The sequence below is a fragment of the Kogia breviceps genome, chromosome 19 (genome assembly GCF_026419965.1).
Source record: "Kogia breviceps isolate mKogBre1 chromosome 19, mKogBre1 haplotype 1, whole genome shotgun sequence".
Lineage (NCBI taxonomy): Eukaryota > Metazoa > Chordata > Mammalia > Artiodactyla > Physeteridae > Kogia > Kogia breviceps.
In genome coordinates, this window is record NC_081328.1 from 7,052,619 (window position 1) to 7,072,243 (window position 19,625).

The 19,625-nt window shown below is 42.1% G+C and overlaps 1 protein-coding gene across 2 annotated transcripts in view; it reads left to right on the top strand.

The window, feature by feature from the left end:
- Positions 1–19,625, top strand: part of STX8 (syntaxin 8) — a 239,081-nt gene that overhangs the window by 137,419 nt on the left and 82,037 nt on the right. Inside the window, exons 7-8 of one of the 2 annotated variants that reach the window (XR_010838285.1) lie at positions 7,886–8,316; positions 8,535–9,061. Coding sequence is in view for 1 of the 2 variants with exons in the window: in XM_059047525.2 (XP_058903508.1) it covers positions 7,886–7,987 (102 nt within the window). In the remaining variant the exon portion in view is untranslated. Of the gene's footprint in view, positions 1–7,885; positions 8,317–8,534; positions 9,062–19,625 lie in introns of those variants that run through there. The other variant, XM_059047525.2, reaches the window with a different exon arrangement.

Here is a 19,625-nt window from a genome sequence, read left to right on the forward strand (position 1 = left end):
TGTTTAGCTTCCATGTGTTTGTATTTTTTACAGATTTTTTTCCTGTAACTGATATCTAGTCTCATAGCATTGTGGTCAGGAAAGATACTTGATACTTTTTTCTTTTCCCCTACCCAGGTACATGGGGAGTTTCTTGCCTTCTGGGAAGTCTGAGTTCTTCTGCCACTGTTTAGTAGGTGTTCTATAGGAGTTATTCCACATGTAGATGTATTTCTGATGTACTTGTGAGGAGGAAGGTAATCTCCACGTTTCACTCCTCTGTGATCTCGAAGGTCTCCTCCTTAACATTTTTTTTTAAGTAGATGTTTTTCTTGAAGCGCTAGGAAAACTGGTGAGGTCAATATTTTTATGCCTGTTGTAGAGCTGTTTAATGAGTAATGTAAGGTAAGAAATGTTATGCTTTTAGCATTCTATATTCAAATTAGGACCGATGGTACCTTCTCTGAGCTCTGCAGGACTCCTTTTTAATAACTTTTAAAATTTTGTTTCTCTACTATTGATAATTCAGAAAATCCTTTTGATTTTTAAATATTGTTGGGATGACCACTGTATTGTGTCTTGTGATGCAATTCTAGTCCACATTTGTATTTGTAATTGTCTTAGTAATCCTTGGCTGATGAGAGAAGAAGGTATACTTAATATGTAATGATATATTTACTTGCAAGAGAAGGCCAAAGGCCGTCACTGTGCACTGTCTAAAAGATGTCTCCACAATTGGAATAAAGAATAGCAGGACAACCCCAAAGGACCCATACTTGAGTCTGTATCATATTCATGTTTCAAACAGCAATTTACTACTCAGAAAACAGGCTGTCTCTGTCAGCATGAAATTATTGTTATTAAACAGAATTTTAGTTTTTATTTTTAATATGAATATATATTTTTAGAACTATGGAATAAAGAGGTATAAACAAATAACATATACCACCATTGATGTTTATATTTAATTAAATAATTTAAATAGAATAACATTAATACTGTGGGGTATAGAAGAATTGTTTTTCACTTTGTAATGAGCTAGATACAATTCAAGATTAAAAAACAGTGATTTAGCACCTGGCGAGTTTTCAGTAAATATTAGTAGTTAGTGTTTTGGTTTTTACATTATAGGAGTTTTCAGTAACACACTAGGGTCCTCTTACCATCTTTCTTTCCCCACACTTCGGCTGCATTCAGTCCTGCAACTGAGGCAAATTGCCCCCTTCTTCCCCCACCCAGAGTGGCTCTCAGCACAGTCCACAGCAATCGCCCGATTACCAGTCCATAGACATGGTATATGCCCCCCTCTTTTCTGCAGCGCTGCCCTCTAGGACAGCATTCTCTCCTGCTTTTTTAGCCTCCTCCTTTGTTTCTAGTTTTTGTTCCTCTTGTTCTTTAAACACTAGCGTTCTCTGATGTTCTTCCTTTACCCATACCTCTCTTTGTTCATTATATCTTTTTTAATTTGAATTTTAAAGTTAACTTACAGAAAAATCGACTGTGTGTGTGTTTGTGTAGTGCTGTGAATTTTAACACATGTATAGATTTGTGTAACCGCTACCACAGACAGGACACAGAACAGTTCCGTCCCCCCTTGTGCTGTTCCTTTGCTGTTGTTCCCTCCCCTATCCCTAACCCTTGGTGATCACCAGCTGGCTTGTTCTCCATCAGTATAGTTTTGTCTTTTGGAGACTATCATATAAATGGAATCACACATACGAACTTTTGTAGTATTCCATTTTAATTTTTCTATTGCACTTTTTGCTATTTATCTTTGTACAGATTGTATTTGTGGTTACTAGGGGTGACAATGTATATACTTAACATTCTACAGTCTGCTTAGAATCAATATTTTATCGTGTCTAGTGGGGTATAGTAACCATAACACCATAAAGGTCCCTTTACCCTTCCCTCCCGTAGGTAATGGTGTATGATACTTATGTTCATTAAAAACCAGATGTTGTAAGTTTTGCTTTCAACTGTCAAATAATTAAAGAACTTAATTGGAGAAGGATCTGTTATATTTACCCAAATGTTTATCATTCTGTTGCTCTTCATTTCTGATGTACCAGATTTTCTGCTGGTGTGATTTCCTTTCTGTCTGAAAAATTGCCTCCAGCAGTTTTTTTGTGTGGTGTCTGTAAATTCTCTTAGCACTTCATCTGAGAATACCTTTCTTTCACCTTGACTCCCAAAGGATATTTTTGCTGGATATAAACTTCTGTGTTGACAGTTTTCTTTCAGCATTTAAAAAATGTTGTTATACATTCTTCTGGCCTCCATGATTTCTGGTGAGAAATCCACAGTCTTTCAAATCTTTGTTTTCCTAGAAGTAACATGTCATTTTAGGGGGTGGTTTTCAAAATTTTTTTCTTTTGTTTTTAGTGTTCAATGGTTTGGGTTTGATGTGTCCAGACATGAATTTCTCTGTGTTTATCTTTTTGGGGGTTTTCTGAGCTGCTTGAATGTACAGGTTTATGTTTTTTGTGTCAAACTTAAGAATTTCGGCCATATTTCTTCAAATACTTTTGTGCCCCACACTCTTTTCCTCTCCTTCTGGGACTCTGATGACATGAATGTTTGACCTTTGGCCATTGTCCTCTAGGTGCCTTAGGCTATGGTCATCCCCCTGCCTTTTCTCTTCATTGTTCAGATTTGATCATTTCTCTTGACCTGTCTTCCAGTTCATTGCCTCTTTCCTCTGTCATCTCCTTTCTGCTGTTGAGCCCATCCAGTGAGTTTTTCTAATTTTGATTCTTGTAGTTTTCAGTTTTGCAATTCATATTTGGTTCTTCTCTATATTTTCTGCTTTTAAAAAAAAAAATTTTTTTTTTCTGAAACTTTTGTTTCAAGAGTGTTCACATTTTTTTTTTTTTTTTTTTTTTACTTGGGGCATTTATAGTATAGTTGCTTTAAAGTCTTTGTCAGATAATTCCAACAGCTGTGTCATTTCAGCATTGGCATCTGCTGATTATCCTTTCTGATGCATCTTGAGGTTTTCTGGTATTTCATATACTGAGTAATTTTGGATTTGATCTTGATTATAATATTATGAGGCTCGGGCTCTGGTTTAAGAGGAAAATTTATTATTTACTTGGCCACTGTTTCTCCTTCTGTTTTCCTGGATGTTTATCTCTGTCTCTTATTTTTTTCATTCCATATTTTGTCCTCTGTAACCTCTTTCTGTGACTTCTGGGAGATTATTCCAGTTTGTTTTCTAACTAAATCTTTTATTTAGATTACAATCTGCTTAACTGCCTTCACTGCGGTTTTTAATTTGACAAGTGTGTTTCTACCTGGAGCACTGTTTCTAGTTTCTAGTAACTTAGGTTGGTTCCTCCTTGTGGCTGTCTGTTCTGTTGTGTTGATTTAGTGTCCCCTTGAATCTTGTTTTAAAAACAGAAACCAGTTTCTCAAGTTTTGTCCTTTTCTGGAAGGAATTGTGTTTTCTAGGGCAAAAGGGGTGTGAGGGAGGGGGAGCAGATGCTCCCTCTTTATTTACACCTGGCGGCTCTTTGCTTATCTTCACACACATGTCAGTGTCTGTCTGTTAGAAGTTGGGAAGGGTTCTAACTCAGCATAGGCCTCTGTTACATACGTTTCAGCCCGGATGCAGGAAGCCTGAAAGGCCGTGGGGTTGATGGTGGGGAGGAAGGAGGAAAGGAGCCTGTGCTCTCTGCCCAGCCTGGTCCACCTGTTCCTGCTTAAAATGGGAGCAGGTATGGCCAAGGGGCTTTCTCCTAGGCCTCCGAAGCTTGAGCACTCGCAGAGGCTCTGCTTGGGTGTGCGGGACTCCGTGCCAGCTGCCCTGCCATAGGGTGCCTTGGCCAACGTGTTACTTTTCCTTTGCTGAGTCACAGATTGGTCTATCCTTCTGTTCCTGGTTTCCTTGTGTACAGAAAAGTGTATTATTAGAGGTTATCACCCACCCCATGTTTAGTTTCCATTGTAGGGAATAAAGGGAGTTAAACTAATGACCTCAAGAAAAGCTCTTTATTCACCGTTTGGTTTTTTTTAATGCTTGTCTTCAAATGTCATTAGCAATTAAGTGAAAGGCATAACAACATAATGACTTTACAAGTGCCAGCATCCATTATGAGTGGAAAAGGCACCAAATCTATCTGAAAATATGCAGCACACTCTCTGCCCTTTTATAGATTTTACTGAGACTGTAACTGAGCCTAGAAGAAAATTAAATATATTTGGATCCAGCTATGTTGGCACTATATAATATTTATCACCACTTTTTGATGAGAAAATACTTTCTATTGTCCATTTTTTTCCTTTCTGTGTTGGAACGGCACTTGGTATCTCGAATGAACACGTGATAGAAACAAAAGTTTCTTCTCGAAACCAAGTGCAAATACTTACCAGGAAGCAAAATACCAGTTGCTCTTTGGAGGCTGTACTTTCAGGGATCTGAAAGAGTCAGCTGGTTATTTCTTAACCTGTATTCTGAAACCTGTGTTGAATTTGCTCCTAACAGACTGTGGTTGGGGAAATTCCCCCCTTAGAAGCTACTAGGCTGCAAGATGGGAATTCCCCCAGGCTCCCTGCCCTTGGAAATCACCTTCTGAGGTCATATTGAGGAGTGAATTTGATCAAACCAACCAACAGTAGTGGCAGTGCAAACCTTTTAAAAACTGACTTGGCGGTATGTTTCAAAGTCCATGTGGCAGTCAAAATCACGCTTAATTAAGAAAACAATAGAAAAGAAGGAAGAGGATAATGGAGGAAAGAATTCATTGACTCATTATGTGGAAATATAGAAGCATTCTACACATCCCATAATGGGCTATTTTTAATGAATGTTTATTTGAATGGAATGAATGTTTTGTAACCATTAGAAATTATAACTGAAGACTAGCAACATGAAAGCGTACAAATGATATGTTAACACGGGGCAAACGGCTCATATATTGCAATTATATAAAAATACATATGTTTATGTCAAATCTTAGAAGGGAACCCATAGGAGTGATTACTGGGGTGTGTGGATAATCTTATACTTTTCCCCCTCTCATTTATGAACTGCTATTAAATGATTTTTATCACCTAAAAAGAGTTTTTTGTTTTTGTTTTTTTTTTTAAAGCAAACTAGTAATCAGATGAGGTTTACCAACCAAGATGAAAAACTTTGTGTTTGGTCTGAGATTAAAACATTAACTCCTTCAGTGTTGACTACTGATTTTTGCTTAGCTAATCTTCTGCCAATTTTGTATTTACCTCTGTTATGAATATTTACAAATTTAATGAGAACTCTATCCAGAGACCCAGTTAACATATTACAGCTGACATATTGTATTTAGTATCTGACAAGGAGTATTTTGCACTTGACTTTCTTATAGTGCTAGAAGCTTATTAAGTCTAAATTTTATATTACATGTTGTGACATTCAAACATATCATGCAATCTCAACTGTAATCATTTGCATGAGAACAATGGACCAAGCAACTCTAGGAAGCATAGCTGTTACTATGGAATATCCTGATAGGACATGAGGAATGGAACTTAAAAATACTTTTAGACACGCTACTCTGTCTAAACTCAGTATGTTCTGTGCTGACTGGACAGAACCTGAAACGATGGATTCAAGTCCTCGCGTCACATTTTAGGATGAATACGGTGTCCAGTACATCAGGATGTCACAAGATCTAGAAATCGCTTCCTCTGACAATCTGTTAATGTTCAGAGCTAAGTGTCTGTAGCTGAGAAGAAAAGACTAAGGAGTTATACGAGGAGAATTGTCTTCTGGAAGGAAGAACACTGGAATTGTGTTGTTCTAGAAATAGAAGGTGAAAGTTAAAAGCAGGCAGATTGGGCTTCCCTGGTGGCGCAGTGGTTGGGAGTCCGCCTCCCGATGCGGGGGACACGGGTTCGTGCCCCGGTCCGGGAGGATCCCACGTGCCGCGGAGCGGCTGGGCCCGTGAGCCATGGCCGCTGAGCCAGCGCGTCCGGAGCCTGTGCTCTGCAACGGGAGAGGCCACAGCAGTGAGAGGCCCGTGTACTGCAAAAATTAAAAAAAAAAATTTTTTTAAATATTTAAATTAAATATTAAAAATATTTAAAATTAAATTATTGGATTTAAATATTAATATTTAAATATTAATATTTAAATTTTAAACTAAAAGAATAGAAATATACAGAATTCTGGGGATCAGCAACATTTAAGAGGAAGAGGAGACTAGACAGAGCTTATAGATAAGTGAAAGGGAATCTGGGAGAATATGTCATTGAATACAAGGAAATAGTTATGAATGGATCGTTAAATAATAGTGAAATATTTTCTAGGCAGGTGTTGTACAGATAATATTGGGCAAATTTGGCTTAGATCCACTTTTCTAAGAAGCAGCAAATTATTCAGTGCTTTGAAATTATTCAGGGCTTTTATCTTTTACACTCCATTCACGGCCTTTATCTTTTAGTATTTATCGTGCTGTATATTAGGCACTCTCCTAGGGGTAGGAGATAGAGATGAATAAAAGTTAGTGTCTGTCATACTCTTTCTGTAAAAGAAAGACATGCAAACAGATAATTAAATACAAAAAAAAAAGGGTCTCGAAGTAAAAAGATTGTAGGAGCTGGAAGAAAGACCTCCCAGCTCTTCTGTGCCTTTCACATGCTATTCTTTTTGCGTGAGTCGCACTTTTCCTGCTTCTTCACCCGCATACGTGACCGTCAAAACTGAGCTCAGGCAACTTTCTGAAAGCTTTCTTTGACTTCCTTCTGGGTTTTATTTCATCCTTTAAGAAAAATGGTAACGTATTGGACAACATATCTCTAAAGCAATCACTAAAAAGGGAGAGAGGCAAGGAGGGAGGAAAAAGAACCAAAATTGAAAAAAAAAAAGTATATAGAGCTCATTATAAGAAATTCAAATAATACAGATAATACAAGGAGGATCACCCAGGATCACACCACCTAGAAATAGTCATTATTAACATTAGGTTAACATTGTCTGGGTATATCCTTACAGGTTCGTATGTATAAAAGGAGAGACAGAAATAATTTTACATAATTAGGGTCATATTATATAAGCTATTTTAATACTAAGTGCTTAATTTCACTTTTAAAAGATAAACTTCACATGAAGAGTTCTCTCCAAGAGGTAGTAATTGCCAAAAGATCCATTTAAGGTTAACAAAAAAAATAAAATAACATAATAAGACATTGAAGCTTTGGTGATTTTTACAGAGCTGTGAGTCTCCATATGTTTTACTTTCCAACAGCTTGATAAGGACTCTGCTGTAAGTGATGAAGAAATTAACATCTTAGCTGCTGCTTACCTTTCTTGCCACCGGCCCCCCACCTGCTTCCTGCCTGTCACCTGTAATTCCATTGTCACTGTTTATTATATTTGTCTACTTTTCTGCAACCTAATCCATATATTTATTTGTTCTCAGCTCAGTACTTAAATGGATTCAGTTCTCACCCTCATCTCTTATGTCATGGCCTCTGGCTTCTCCAGCCCAGAGTTCTGTATTTTTATTCACCTCTTGGTTGGCTAGATTTCATCATCAAGTAGTTTTCTTAAGAAGGATCCCAGTGGTCCCTGAAGTCCTCTATACTGTCTGTCTGTCGTCTTTATACTCCAGTGACAGCTTGGCCAGGCATAAATTTGTTGGGTCATGCTTTCTCTCCCCTGAACTTTTGACATCGCTCCTCTGTCTCCTGGAATTGTGTTGAACTCGTTTTTTTCCTTACCACTTCTTCCCTCCCGACCCCACCCCCAACCTTTAGTGAGTCAGAATTGCAGTTTTCAGAGAATATACATGAGCTCTTTAAAACCTTCTCACTCACTGCAGTTGAGAGAATTATTACTAGGAAGGACCACCACCATGAGACGCTGATGTGAGCCGAGGTATTTTTGGAGTATTAACCCTGCATCTTTGTTTTCCTTTAATAGAGATAATTGATGGCCTGGCCAACCTGGTGGAGAATACCGATGAGAAACTTCGCACCGAAACGAGGCGTGTGAACCTGGTGGACAGGAAGTCCACATCTTGTGGTAGGAGATCGCTGCAGTTACAGCTCTGCCTCTCTACTCATTTGCAGATAAGCTCCCCACGTTGGTCTGACTTTACCACAGGGATTTGGTTGCTCTTCTAGTACAGGCAGTTTCATGGGATGAAGCGTTGAAATTGCTAGAAGATCCCTTCATCTTGTTAAAATGAAATGAATTGTTATGAGGGCAGGGGAAGTAGAATGCATCGTTAATTTTTTTTTTTTTTTTAATTTAAAGTGAGAAACCTTCCTGTATGCTTACTGAGAATGATAGTTTGGGAAATTGTATGACCTCATGCAGACTGGTGGTGGCAGATCTCATGGGTCTTAAAGGCGATCTTGGTTGTTTTTTTTTTTTTTTTTTTTTGCCGTATGCGGGCCTCTCACTGTTGTGGCCTCTCCCATTGCGGAGCACAGGCTCCGGACGCGCAGGCCCAGCGGCCATGGCTCACGGGCTCAGTCGCTCCGCGGCATGTGGGATCTTCCCGGACCAGGGCACGAACCCGTGTCTCCTGCATCGGCAGGCGGACTCTCAACCGCTGCGCCACCAGGGAAGCCCGATCTTGGTTGTTTTGTGCCTTTTTTAGTCACAGGCTTCATTGTTGAAGCTTGAGCCATAGCGCAGTGAAGAGCACAGTTTCTAAAGTCCAAATGAGTTTACATCCTGTCATTTAGTGAAGTTATCATTTCTTAACACCTTGTACGTAAAATGAGGAAACACGGGCCAAAATAAGAATCACTGGGAATGACTCTTAAAGTGCTGATTCCCTGGCCCTCCCGTCGAGATTCCGATTGAGGAGGGCTAGGTTGGGGTTCAAGCGTGTTCATCGTTTAACAAGCGCACCAGGCAGTCCCGCCGTGTGGGTCCTTGCTCTTCGGCAGACGTTCTGATGCACGTGTTTGTGGGGTTTTGGTGATCTATTGCTTGTGCACGGTGCCTTGCCCACAGGTAAGTGACAATGAATGGCGGTGACACTAGCAGTAATCACAGTCACGGTTATTTGATGCTTCATCTCACAAAGATGCGCCAAGTTTATAAGGCTAATAACTTTGTTATAAATAGAAGTGCAGTAGCACTAAAAAAAAAAAAAAAAAAAAAAAAAAAAAGAGCTAATGATCTGAGCACATGCTTCGCCTGACTTTTAGCCCTTTCAATATGAAAAGTGTACCGGGTCCCTCCGATCTATCCAGTTTTAGAACAAGGCTCTCCATGCGAGGGTCATCTGGACGCACGGCTTGAGAAGCGTTACCTTCCTTGCCTGTGTGTGTGGTTAAACAGAAATCTAGAACAACAGGGTGATGGAGGACTGGGCAGATACGGACTGTGGAATCTCAGAGGAAGGGGAACTTGGAGGCGCCCACCTGCTGCCCTTTTATCACCTGTCTGCTCCCCATAACCTGGCAGTTCTCATCCACCAGAAACCAAGCCACTCTGTATTTCTGCGCCTGTAGCCGTGTGCTTCTTTCGACTTCCTGCGCAAAGCAAAGCCTCCTTGGTTTTGCTTTACCAGCCGCCTCATAATTTCTGACCGTAGGGATGTTGTTCTTCGCACCAGATCCTGAAACTTTGGCAACAGAAATAGATGGGTTCGCTCCACCTCCATCTGTTATGATCTTTGACTCTTGTATAAACTTAATCTTTCTGAACTTTAGTTTCCTCGGCTGTAACAGAAAGCAAACAAACAAAAAATGGATGACCTGGTTATCAAAATGGAATTGTATAAAATATGTAAAGTGTCCGACACTTGCCATCGCCCCTGAATTTCCATATTTTATGCAGAGAGGCGCTAGAGCACGATAGTTAAGAGCATGGGCCCCAGAGCCTGGGCTCAAATCCCGGCTCTGCCATTCACTGGCTGTGGGACCTTGGGAAAACCCACTCCCCTTTGCCCCGATTTTCCCATCTCTGAAATGGGAATAATAATGGTACATACCTGAGAAGGGGGTTGTAAGGAATAAATGAGTTAATGTAGGTAAAGCTATAGATGATACAGAGGTAGGTAGGTAAGTAGATAGGTAGATAGGGAAGACTGTTTTAACAGCACTTAAAACAGTTCTTGGCACATACTAAGCAGTGAGCAAGTATTAGCCATTATCTTTACATGTTGAAAGTAGGAAGAATCTTCCAATTAAGAGACAACTTTCCTGAGGTCTTTTTTTTTTTTTTTTTTTTTTGCGGTACGCGGGCCTCTCACTGTTGTGGCCTCTCCCGTTGCGGAGCACAGGCTCCGGACGCGCAGGCGCAGCGGCCGCGGCTCACGGGCCCAGCCGCTCCACGGCATGTGGGATCTTCCCGGACCGGGGCACGAACCCGTGTCCCCTGCATCAGCAGGCGGACTCTCAGCCACTGCACCACCAGGGAAGCCCCCTGAGGTCTTTTTGATGCACTAAGCAAGTAAGATTTTGTATTTGCAGCCTAGAGGCTCTCACCACATGCCATTCATGATGTCATAATGAAGAATATTGCTTCTACTGTTGCCAATTTTTTATTTTGTAGTTCTACCTGGTGTTGCTCTTTATAGCCATAAATGTCCATACAATCTTCTGAGCTGAGCTGTTTAATTTTTTTTGAAAACAGGCGAAATTTAGAGATGCCCAGAATTACTAAAATGCATGTTTAAATTTTAAACATGTATTGGTGTCTTAAAATGTGTTAAGTGTGAATTGCTCTCATGCCCCCTTTATATTTACTTATACGTATATATATTATCTGTATTAGAATTACATGTAGCGATTCAGAAGTGGGAGGTACAACAGATGCTGAAAGAAGAAATTTCTCCAATTTTTTTCAATGGAAATACTTTAGAGAGAATTCTTTCTCTTATCCCTTCATTTTTTTCCCGTAGTATTATTTAGCAGTTCTGTGGATAGTATAGCAACACCACATAACTATCCTTATATCATTTCTGGGGCCTGATAACTTTAAAGAAAAATGTTCTGCATTTGTATTTGTCCAAGGGACCTTTGCAATTATGTATGTGTTTGTCGACAGGCAGTGCTCGTTTTGCATATTGATGGAGGTTCAGCATGGGGCTCCAAAGGTCTAGGGAGGTTAGACTTGTATTCATGACCCCCCAGCAATTAACTTCTAAGTCTTCCCCTGATCGGTATTAAGCCTTGGAACACAGGGTATATTGTGCAATTGACTGATTAGGTCTAGCAGCCCTTAGCAACATTAGCCTGACCTTAAAAAAAAAAAAAAAAAAAAGTGTTATTATTTTGGTAAAGTGTAGCTAACATAAACTTTGCCATTGTAGTTCTTTTTAAGCATGCAATTCAGTGGTGTTAAATACATTTACATTGTTGTGCATTTACCACCACCATCCATGTATCTCCAGAACTTTTTCATCTTCCCAAACTGCAAGTCTACCCCCATTAAACACTTAACTCCCCATTCCTCGCCCTGCAGCCCCTGTCAGCCACCACTCTGCTTCCGGTCTCTACAGATACGACTGCTCTGGGTGCCTCGTATAAGTGGAACCATGCCGTATTTGTCCTTTTGTGTCTGGCTTATTTCACTTAGTGTAATGTCTTCAGTATTCCTCTTTGTTGTACCACGTGTCAGGAATTTCCTTCCTTTTTCTAGGCTGAATAATATTCCATTGCTATGTTTATGCCACATCTTGTTTATCCATTTATCTGTCTAGTGGATTCTTGGGTTGTTTCCACCTTTTGGCTATTGTCAATAATGCTGCTGTGAACATGGGTGTACAATATCAGTTCCAGGCCCTGCTCTTTTGTGTACATACCCAGAAGTGGAATTGCTGAATCAAATTGTAATTCAGTTTTAATTTTCGTGGGGTAACTACAATACTGACCTGACCTTTTGTTTTGCTTTCAGCCTTTAAACTCCTAGGTACTTTCTAGTAGTTCCTTTTTTTTTTAATCCAATAAAGCCCACTCGCAGGCAGGAGTCAGGGGCTTCTGCAGCCTGAGAGGGGTAGGCAAGTGGAGTTGGAAGGTAAGGTCCTGGGCCCACCCTCGTTGGGAAGTGTAATAGGAGACCCTTTTCCCATTAAAGTGGGGCCCCAAAGAGCTATACCCTTGGGATAAAAGTGAACCAGAAATAAATTGTCCTTGGGGATTGTGGAGAAGGCTGCCTTGGCACTGAACAGATGAGAAGAAGAAAAAGGAAAAACTATTGCTCCTGACAAGTTGTGCTCACAGAAAGGCTCTCCTGTGCATTTGTATCCTGGGTAGCTGTATTTACCTGTTGTAGCTCGAGGTGCCTGGCAGAAATAATGAAATACCTCTCTGGAGGAGAGCATGTTTATCCTTGGTCTCTAGGAATCAACCGAAAACAAAATTTTCAAGGCAATGACCAGCACACACTCAAAGATAACGTAGCATATTGGGAAACCACACAACACGAGCAAGGATCAGCAGCAGACCACAGAAACCAATCTGCGTAGACTTGCGGTGTTAGAATTATCAGATGTGGATTATAAAATCAATTATGATTATATTTAAAGAAGGACATGACAAATTTGAAAGTATCTTCAGAGAATAGGAACTATAAAGAAGAACATAGAAAATTTGAAACGGGATCAAACGGAATTTCTAGAAATAAAAGGTAACTGAAATTCAAGTCTCAGTGGACATATTTGGTACCAGCAGGAGAGAAAATCAACCAGAGGAGAGATAGGAAAAAAATAAACCATATTCCCTTTCCATACATGCTAACATTTACGAAAAGATGTCCAAACGCCATGGAAGCTAAATTACGGTCTGGGGGCAAAGGCTTGGTCCAAGAGCCTCACGACATAGCAAAGAGTTAAGCACTTGCTCTTCCCTAGTGCGAGGCCGGGTTGATCGCTGATACGTAAACACTGCAAGCAGGGTATGTTTTAACTCTTTGGGGGGGTGGGAATTAAGCAGCTCACTCAGGGTAACTGGGTTACTGTTAACTCCATGACTATTTAACTAAGAGAACTTGAGTAAGAGCTGAGAATAGCAGCAGCACACCATCATTTTACTTAAGGGAGTGCAAAAATAGGCTGTGAACCGTGAAATGGTCTTTTGTTTTCCTTCCGCCACCATATCGTCCTCGCCCATCTGATATATCAGTCATAGATGCTTTCCCAGTGAGGAAATTTCTCGTTAAAAGGACAGACCCAATTGCAAGGGGGCCACACAGAACGGCCCGATGATGAATTTGTTTGTTCAGTTGTTAACAAAGGATTCAAGCACCTCTTTGTGAACCTTTCACTGGAAGCCTGGTCTTTAAAAATTTTTTACTGGGATCTTTGGGTGGTTTTTCCTCCCTTTTCTTCTCCTGCGGCCCCCCCCCACCCCAATAATAGCATCAAGTAGAAAACAGTATTATTGTCTCTCTCCAGCTTCTAAACGCAAACTAGCCTGATATTTTCCCTTGGCACCTGTGTATCTGTTATTTGTGTTAAGGACGTCCACATGAAAGCAGGATCTTTGTAATTGCAGTTAAATATTCATTGTGCCTCATCCTCATTAGAATTCAAAATAGAGCCTCGTCTGAGTCTGAGGGACGCAGCCAATTGTGAAAGGCCAGACTAAGGGTTCTGAATGACTCGGGTTGAGGGACAGTGCTGCTTCTCAGTATATTGACTATTACATAATGTTGTCGAAGCACAGTTACTGTGATTTTAGCGGCGTCTCAGTGATGCTGTTAGAAATCAGCCCAGCTGACGTTGCATTGACACGATCTCCATCTGGAACCATTGGATTTGCCTTCCACTCCTTGGAAATGGGGTCGTCTCGAGTAGGTGCAGGAGTTCAGTGGTTGAGAAAGAACAGCACAGCGTGGGCGTGGAGCCAGGCAAAGGGGGGGGGGTCACAATCTGGGCTCAGCCACTTCCAACCTGGGTGACTTGGAGAGCCGCTTGCCGTCTCCGTGGCTCAAAATGAGGGTACCGTGGCTCTTCTGCAGACTGCATGAGAACAATCTGGCTGGTATTGTGACTGTGCTAGTGGGTCCTCAGTAAATGCCAGCCGATGTTAAAATGTGGCTTTAAATTGGTCGTCGAGAGCCACCTTAATAAGTAAGGCTCAGAGGCTCTTGCCTCTCTTTGAAGCCAGCTTAGAAAAGTCTTTAAGGAGAAGAGTGATGATTTGAGTAAGTTATGCATGAACATTACGGAGCTAGGAGGTTTGCATCCTCATTTAATCAGAAATGGAGTTGATTTTTTTTTTTTCAAATAAACTGAAATTTATAATCTTGTGGCTGAAGCCATTACCAGTCATGAAATTAGTCAAAGCCACGTCTAGTGCATATGCGGGATGGTGGTGAGGCTGCCTTACTCTTGTATTGCACAAAACCCACTTTTTCTTATGTTAGCTGTTTTGAACTGAACACAAAATAGGTAAGAAACTGAATTCCAAGTTGTCTAGCTTATTTAACTGACCTTAGAGACAACTTAATCTCAAGGAATTGTTTTCAAAACCTTACCACAAACACAAACATTCTGGAGCAAGAGAATAACTCTGCGGGCTTCCCTGGCGGTGCAGTGGTTGAGAGTCCGCCTGCCGATGCAGGGGACGCGGGTTCGTGCCCCGTCCCGGGAGGATCCCTCGTGCCGCGGAGCGGCTGGGCCCGTGAGCCATGGCTGTTGAGCCTGCGCGTCCGGAGCCTGTGCTCCGCAACGGGAGAGGCCACAGCAGTGAGAGGCCCGCGTACTGTAAAAAAAAAAAAAAAAAAAAAAAAAAAAAAAAAAAAAAAAGGCTAGGGCTTCCCTGGTGGCGCAGTGGTTGAGAATCCGCCTGCCGATGCAGGGGACGCGGCTTCGTGCCCCGGTCCGGGAAGATCCCGTGAGCCGCGGCCACTGAGCCTGCGCGTCCGGAGCCTGCGTTCCGCGACGGGAGAGGCCACAGCAGTGAGAGGCCCGCACACTACAAAACAAAACAAAACAAAAAACTCTGAGTTATTTTATCTTACTGTTTATCAAGGATACTCTTAGCTATTGCTTCCTTTCTTCTTTCTCTTACCCTTCTTCGTTGAGATAAGCTAGTTGAATTCCTCAGCTCCCTTTTTCTTTACATACGTGTGTGCCTGACTCTGTACCCCCATGTTACCTTTCATTCGGTCTCTGGAGAAACGCCCAGTCCTTCTCTAATGCATATCTGCCTCCAGAGCCCTCTGATCCTTAACCTTACTGCTGCCTTTCCCATTCATTCATTCACTCTTTTCTCCCTCCATGCCAACACAGTTACTGGGCTTGGATTTTAGAAGCAGGTCTCCCAAGAATTTTACGCTCTATGGTTTCACTACCTCGTATCTATTATCTCCGTAATGGAGAAAAGTCATCTCTCTAAAATCTATAGCAGATATGTCTTGGGAGGGAAACAGTTTTAAATCAACTGAAAAGAGCATGTTTACAAAATAAGGGAGCCCTAAAGAGAGGGACTCGTCTTATTTATCTTGGTAATACTGGTAGCCAGGTAGATGTTAGCTGCCTTCAGACACTAAATTCACAAGATGGGAGCAACGGCTTATATAAATACGATCAACGTTACAATCACGCACATTTACTCTGCGTGCCAGGCGCTGGGCTCAGTACTAGAGCTGCAAGGTACCTGGGGCACACAATTCCTGCCCTCAGGGAACTTGGGGCGTAGGAAGGGGACACACCCTGTAAATCACTAATGACTGCAGTAGCGCAGGCAGAAAAGGCTCTCAGTCAGCCTAGGGTCCCAGAGGTTTCCGGGAGGACACGACACAGGGGCAGATGTCTGAAGGATGAGTAGGAGAAGCTTCTTCTGGGTCCAGTCAAGTGACAAACCAAAATAAGCAGGTTGTGTACACTGTGATGCCATTTAAAGGAGAAAAGGAGAGGGAGAGAGGGAGAGAGGGAAAGACAGAAGGATCCACATAGGTGCTGTGTAGACGTGTTGATTAGAGCGTGACAACAGGTGTGGAGGAGCAGGTGCAGGTGGCATGGGTTACTTCAGAGATGTGCACAGGGCCAGGCTTGGAGGTGGGTGATGCGAGCTTGTTGATATTTTCTTTACAAAGCTTTGGAAGATTTTATGATAAGCCTGTATTACTTTGTAATTTGAGAATTAATTAAAATTTTAAGGAAAATATACTTTTACTATTAATATTTTGGTACTTCTTAAATAAACTTTTTAAAAAATTTATTTTTGGCTGCATTGGGTCTTCGTTGCTGTGCACGGGCTTTCTCTAGTTGCAGTGAGCGGGGCCTTCTCTTGTTGCAGAGCATGGATTCTAGGCACGCAGGCTTCAGCTGTGGCACGCGGGCTCAGTAGTTGTGGTACACGGGCTTAGTTGCTCTGCAGCATGTGAGATCTTCCCGGACCAGGACTCGAACCTGTGTCCCCTGCGTTGGCAGGCAGATTCTTAACCACTGCGCCACCAGGGAAGCCCCTTAACATTTTGGTACTTCTAGTCACTTTTTCTATACATAGTATTTTGACAAGATTATGATAATCCTGTATTTTTAACCATTCTTTTTAATGTTTTATTTTGTATTTTTTAAACTTTTTAAGTTGAAGAACAGTTGATTTACAATGTTTCAGGTGTACAGCAAAGTGATTCATATATCGATATATACACATATGCATTTATATTCTTTTCAATTATAGCTAATGTCTTATTATAAACCTGTTTTTCTTTTAATACCATTAGTACCATCCTATCAAATAGAGGTACCATCATTTACTTAAATACTCTTGTTTGGGGGCTTGTAGATTATTTCTACAATTTGCTGTGTAAGTAATGCTGTATTAGACGCATAAAGCTTTTTTCCGTATTTAGGACTTCGGGGTATCGGTTAGGATGCTTCCAGGCTCAGAATCAGAGACCAGCTCTGGCCATCTTCGATCAATGGTCTCCTTCGTGTATCAGCGGGCTCCTGAGTGGAAGATTGTTTGAGGCCCAGAGCAGTGACAGGGAGCTAGAGGGCCGGGGGCAGAGCTGCCGTCCCTGGGCAGGGACAGCGAGGTCGGAATGCCAGCACCAGAGCTGCCGAGGGGCGCCGCTGCCTCTGACCGTCTCTGCCGCTCTGGGTCAGTGGAGGGGTGCCGAGCTGGCCAGGCCTGGCTCTGCCAAGGCTGGGCGGAGGAAGAATCTGGCTGTGTTAGACGTCACATGGTGGGCGTTCCCTCAGCATGGAAGTGGGGGTTGGATCTGGACCTCCAGGGAAGAAACAAAACAAAGCACGTTGTCTATTACGGATGTATTTCTCAAGTAGACTTATTTAGACCCAAGGTGGGAGCAGCGTTCAGCCTTTCAGCGTACAGGTGTACGTCCTTTCATTGCGCTGTGCTCTTATCGTATGTCACAGATGATGTGGGTGTTTTTTTTGGTTTGTTTGTTTTTTTACAAAGTGAAAGTTCATGGCAACCCTGCGTTGTCAGGTGATGGTTAGCATTTATTTTAAATAGTGTTTTTTAAATGAAGGCATGTACATTGTTTTTGTAGATATAATGCTATTGCACACTTAATAGATTACAGTATAGGGTAAACGTAACTCATAGGCACCGGGAAGCCAAAACTTTGCATGACTCGCTTTATTGTGATATTCCCTAGAGCAGCTATTCAGGCGGGATGGGACCAGCTCATGGGAGAGCCAAGGCGCTAATCCTGTCCCCCTTGGTGTTTCTTTTTTTTCTCTTCCTTCTTCTATGGAAGACATACTCAGGGCTCAGTCCTTTGCTCTTTTTTTGGTGTGTGTGGTGGGGGTAGTTCTTCCTTAACCTACTCCGTCGACCCTTGGATGGTTTCGTGGGCACCTCGCAGCTCTGCATCTCAGACCCCAGCTTCACCTGAATCGCAAGGTCTGCGTCTCCTCCCACTACCACTCAGTTTCTCTTGACTGCCCCCAACATGCTCTCAATCTGTGAATGGCCTCCATAGGCTCGTTATCTTCTGCCCCACATAAGCTCCTCCTTCCCATTGCTTCCCATTTCTTCAGGCTAAAAACTTCCTTCATCCCCTCAGACACTTTCGGAGGCCATACAGAAAAGCTTCATGAACGCAGCGGGCCCCTGGGATTCTCTCCAGTGGCAAACGAGAGAGGAAACAGCAGAGCTTTGCCGAGTGGGAATGCAACACCAGATCATCTCTGTGTTTATTTTTTTTTTATGGGAAGCCTGAAATCTGGATCTTTTAAATGAAATCTCCCAATATTTTAGTGTTGACAATAAATGAACCTTGTTAAAAATTCCATGTGGGCCAAATAAAACATGTGGCGATGGCCTGCACTTGGGGGCCTCTCTTTCACCTCTCTCTGGTCAGCCCCCAGGCCTGTTTGAGAGTAACTCTGTAGAAATCTCTCTCCTCCCCATTCATCACTTGGTGTTCTCACCACTCTGTCTCAGGCTCCGGTCACGCTTATGCAGCCATTAAAAATAATAATGAAGTCTGTTTATTGGGTACAGGAAAATGTGCGTGATTGTAACGTTGATCATATTTATATAAGCCGTTGCTCCCATCTTGTGAATTTGACGTCTGAATGCAGCTAACATCGTCTCCCTGGCCACCAGTATTACCAAGATAAATAAGATGAGTCCCTCTCTTTAGGACTCCCTTATTTTGTAAACATGCTCTTTTCAGTTGATTTAAAACTGTTTCCCTCCCAAGACATATCTGCTACAGATTTTAGAGAGATGACTTTTCTCCATTACGGAGATAATAGATACCAGGTGGCGAAAGCATAGAGCATAAAATTCTTAGGAGACCTGCTTCTAAAATGCAAGCAAGTACTGGGGCGCTCCGATGAATATATTGGAATTGCTCGGTATTCATTTTAGGAGCTAAAGGGTACAGCTCGCACACCTGCCCTTCTCTTGGCACTTCTGGATACCCCCCTCCCTGGACCAGTGGGTGCTCGTGGCATTTGTATAATGCAGGGGTGACATGTTGGTGGTCAGATGTCTTTTATATGTGGCCACATCAGTGTTGCCCGCTTTGCTTTTGAGTTCCTACCGTGGAAAAGCCTGGCTTTCTGCTAACAGCATTTATTTGGGGAGTGAGAATAGGAGCAGGAGGTTCAAATGTTGATGCTTCGGCTTAATCCAGGCAAAATGAAGCCTTTGAGAGAGGCGCCAAATTGGAAAAGCTTTATTTAATTGAAAGTGATTGATAAGGGCTGACAGCCTCAGAACTGTCACCATGACCGCCTCTGAGGCCGCCACACTTTTTCTAATCCGTTACGAGGCAGTGACTTTTGCTATCATCAAGGGGTCAGAAATGATCACAGAGTAGAATCATTTTTTGATTATTGTTTTTGCTCGGTGTGGTTTGGAAAGATAAGGTGTGATTTCCAAGAGCAGCTTCTGTTGTTACGGGGTGATAATTACGCCGAGCAGGCTTGGCCGATACCACTCCGCGTGTACGTGTTTGCGCGTGTTTTCTGGTAATATTTGTTCGCCACTGACTTCATCTGCTTTCGACCAGCTCTGTGGGACCAGCAAGTATCGACTAGGTTTAGAAGACCCGTCAGTGGGCTTGGGACAGAGCATGTTTTGCTTACTCAAAGTATACTTCACCTCTGTTGTGTGTCTACTGCTTAAGCGAGCAAGAGCCCCAATGTCTACTCAAGCTGTCTTGCCACCCCAGCCTGATTCATCAGGAGTTCACCACTATACTCCAGTGCTTCTCATTCATGCATTGATTTGATTGTATTTGTAAGCTGAAATGAAATGAA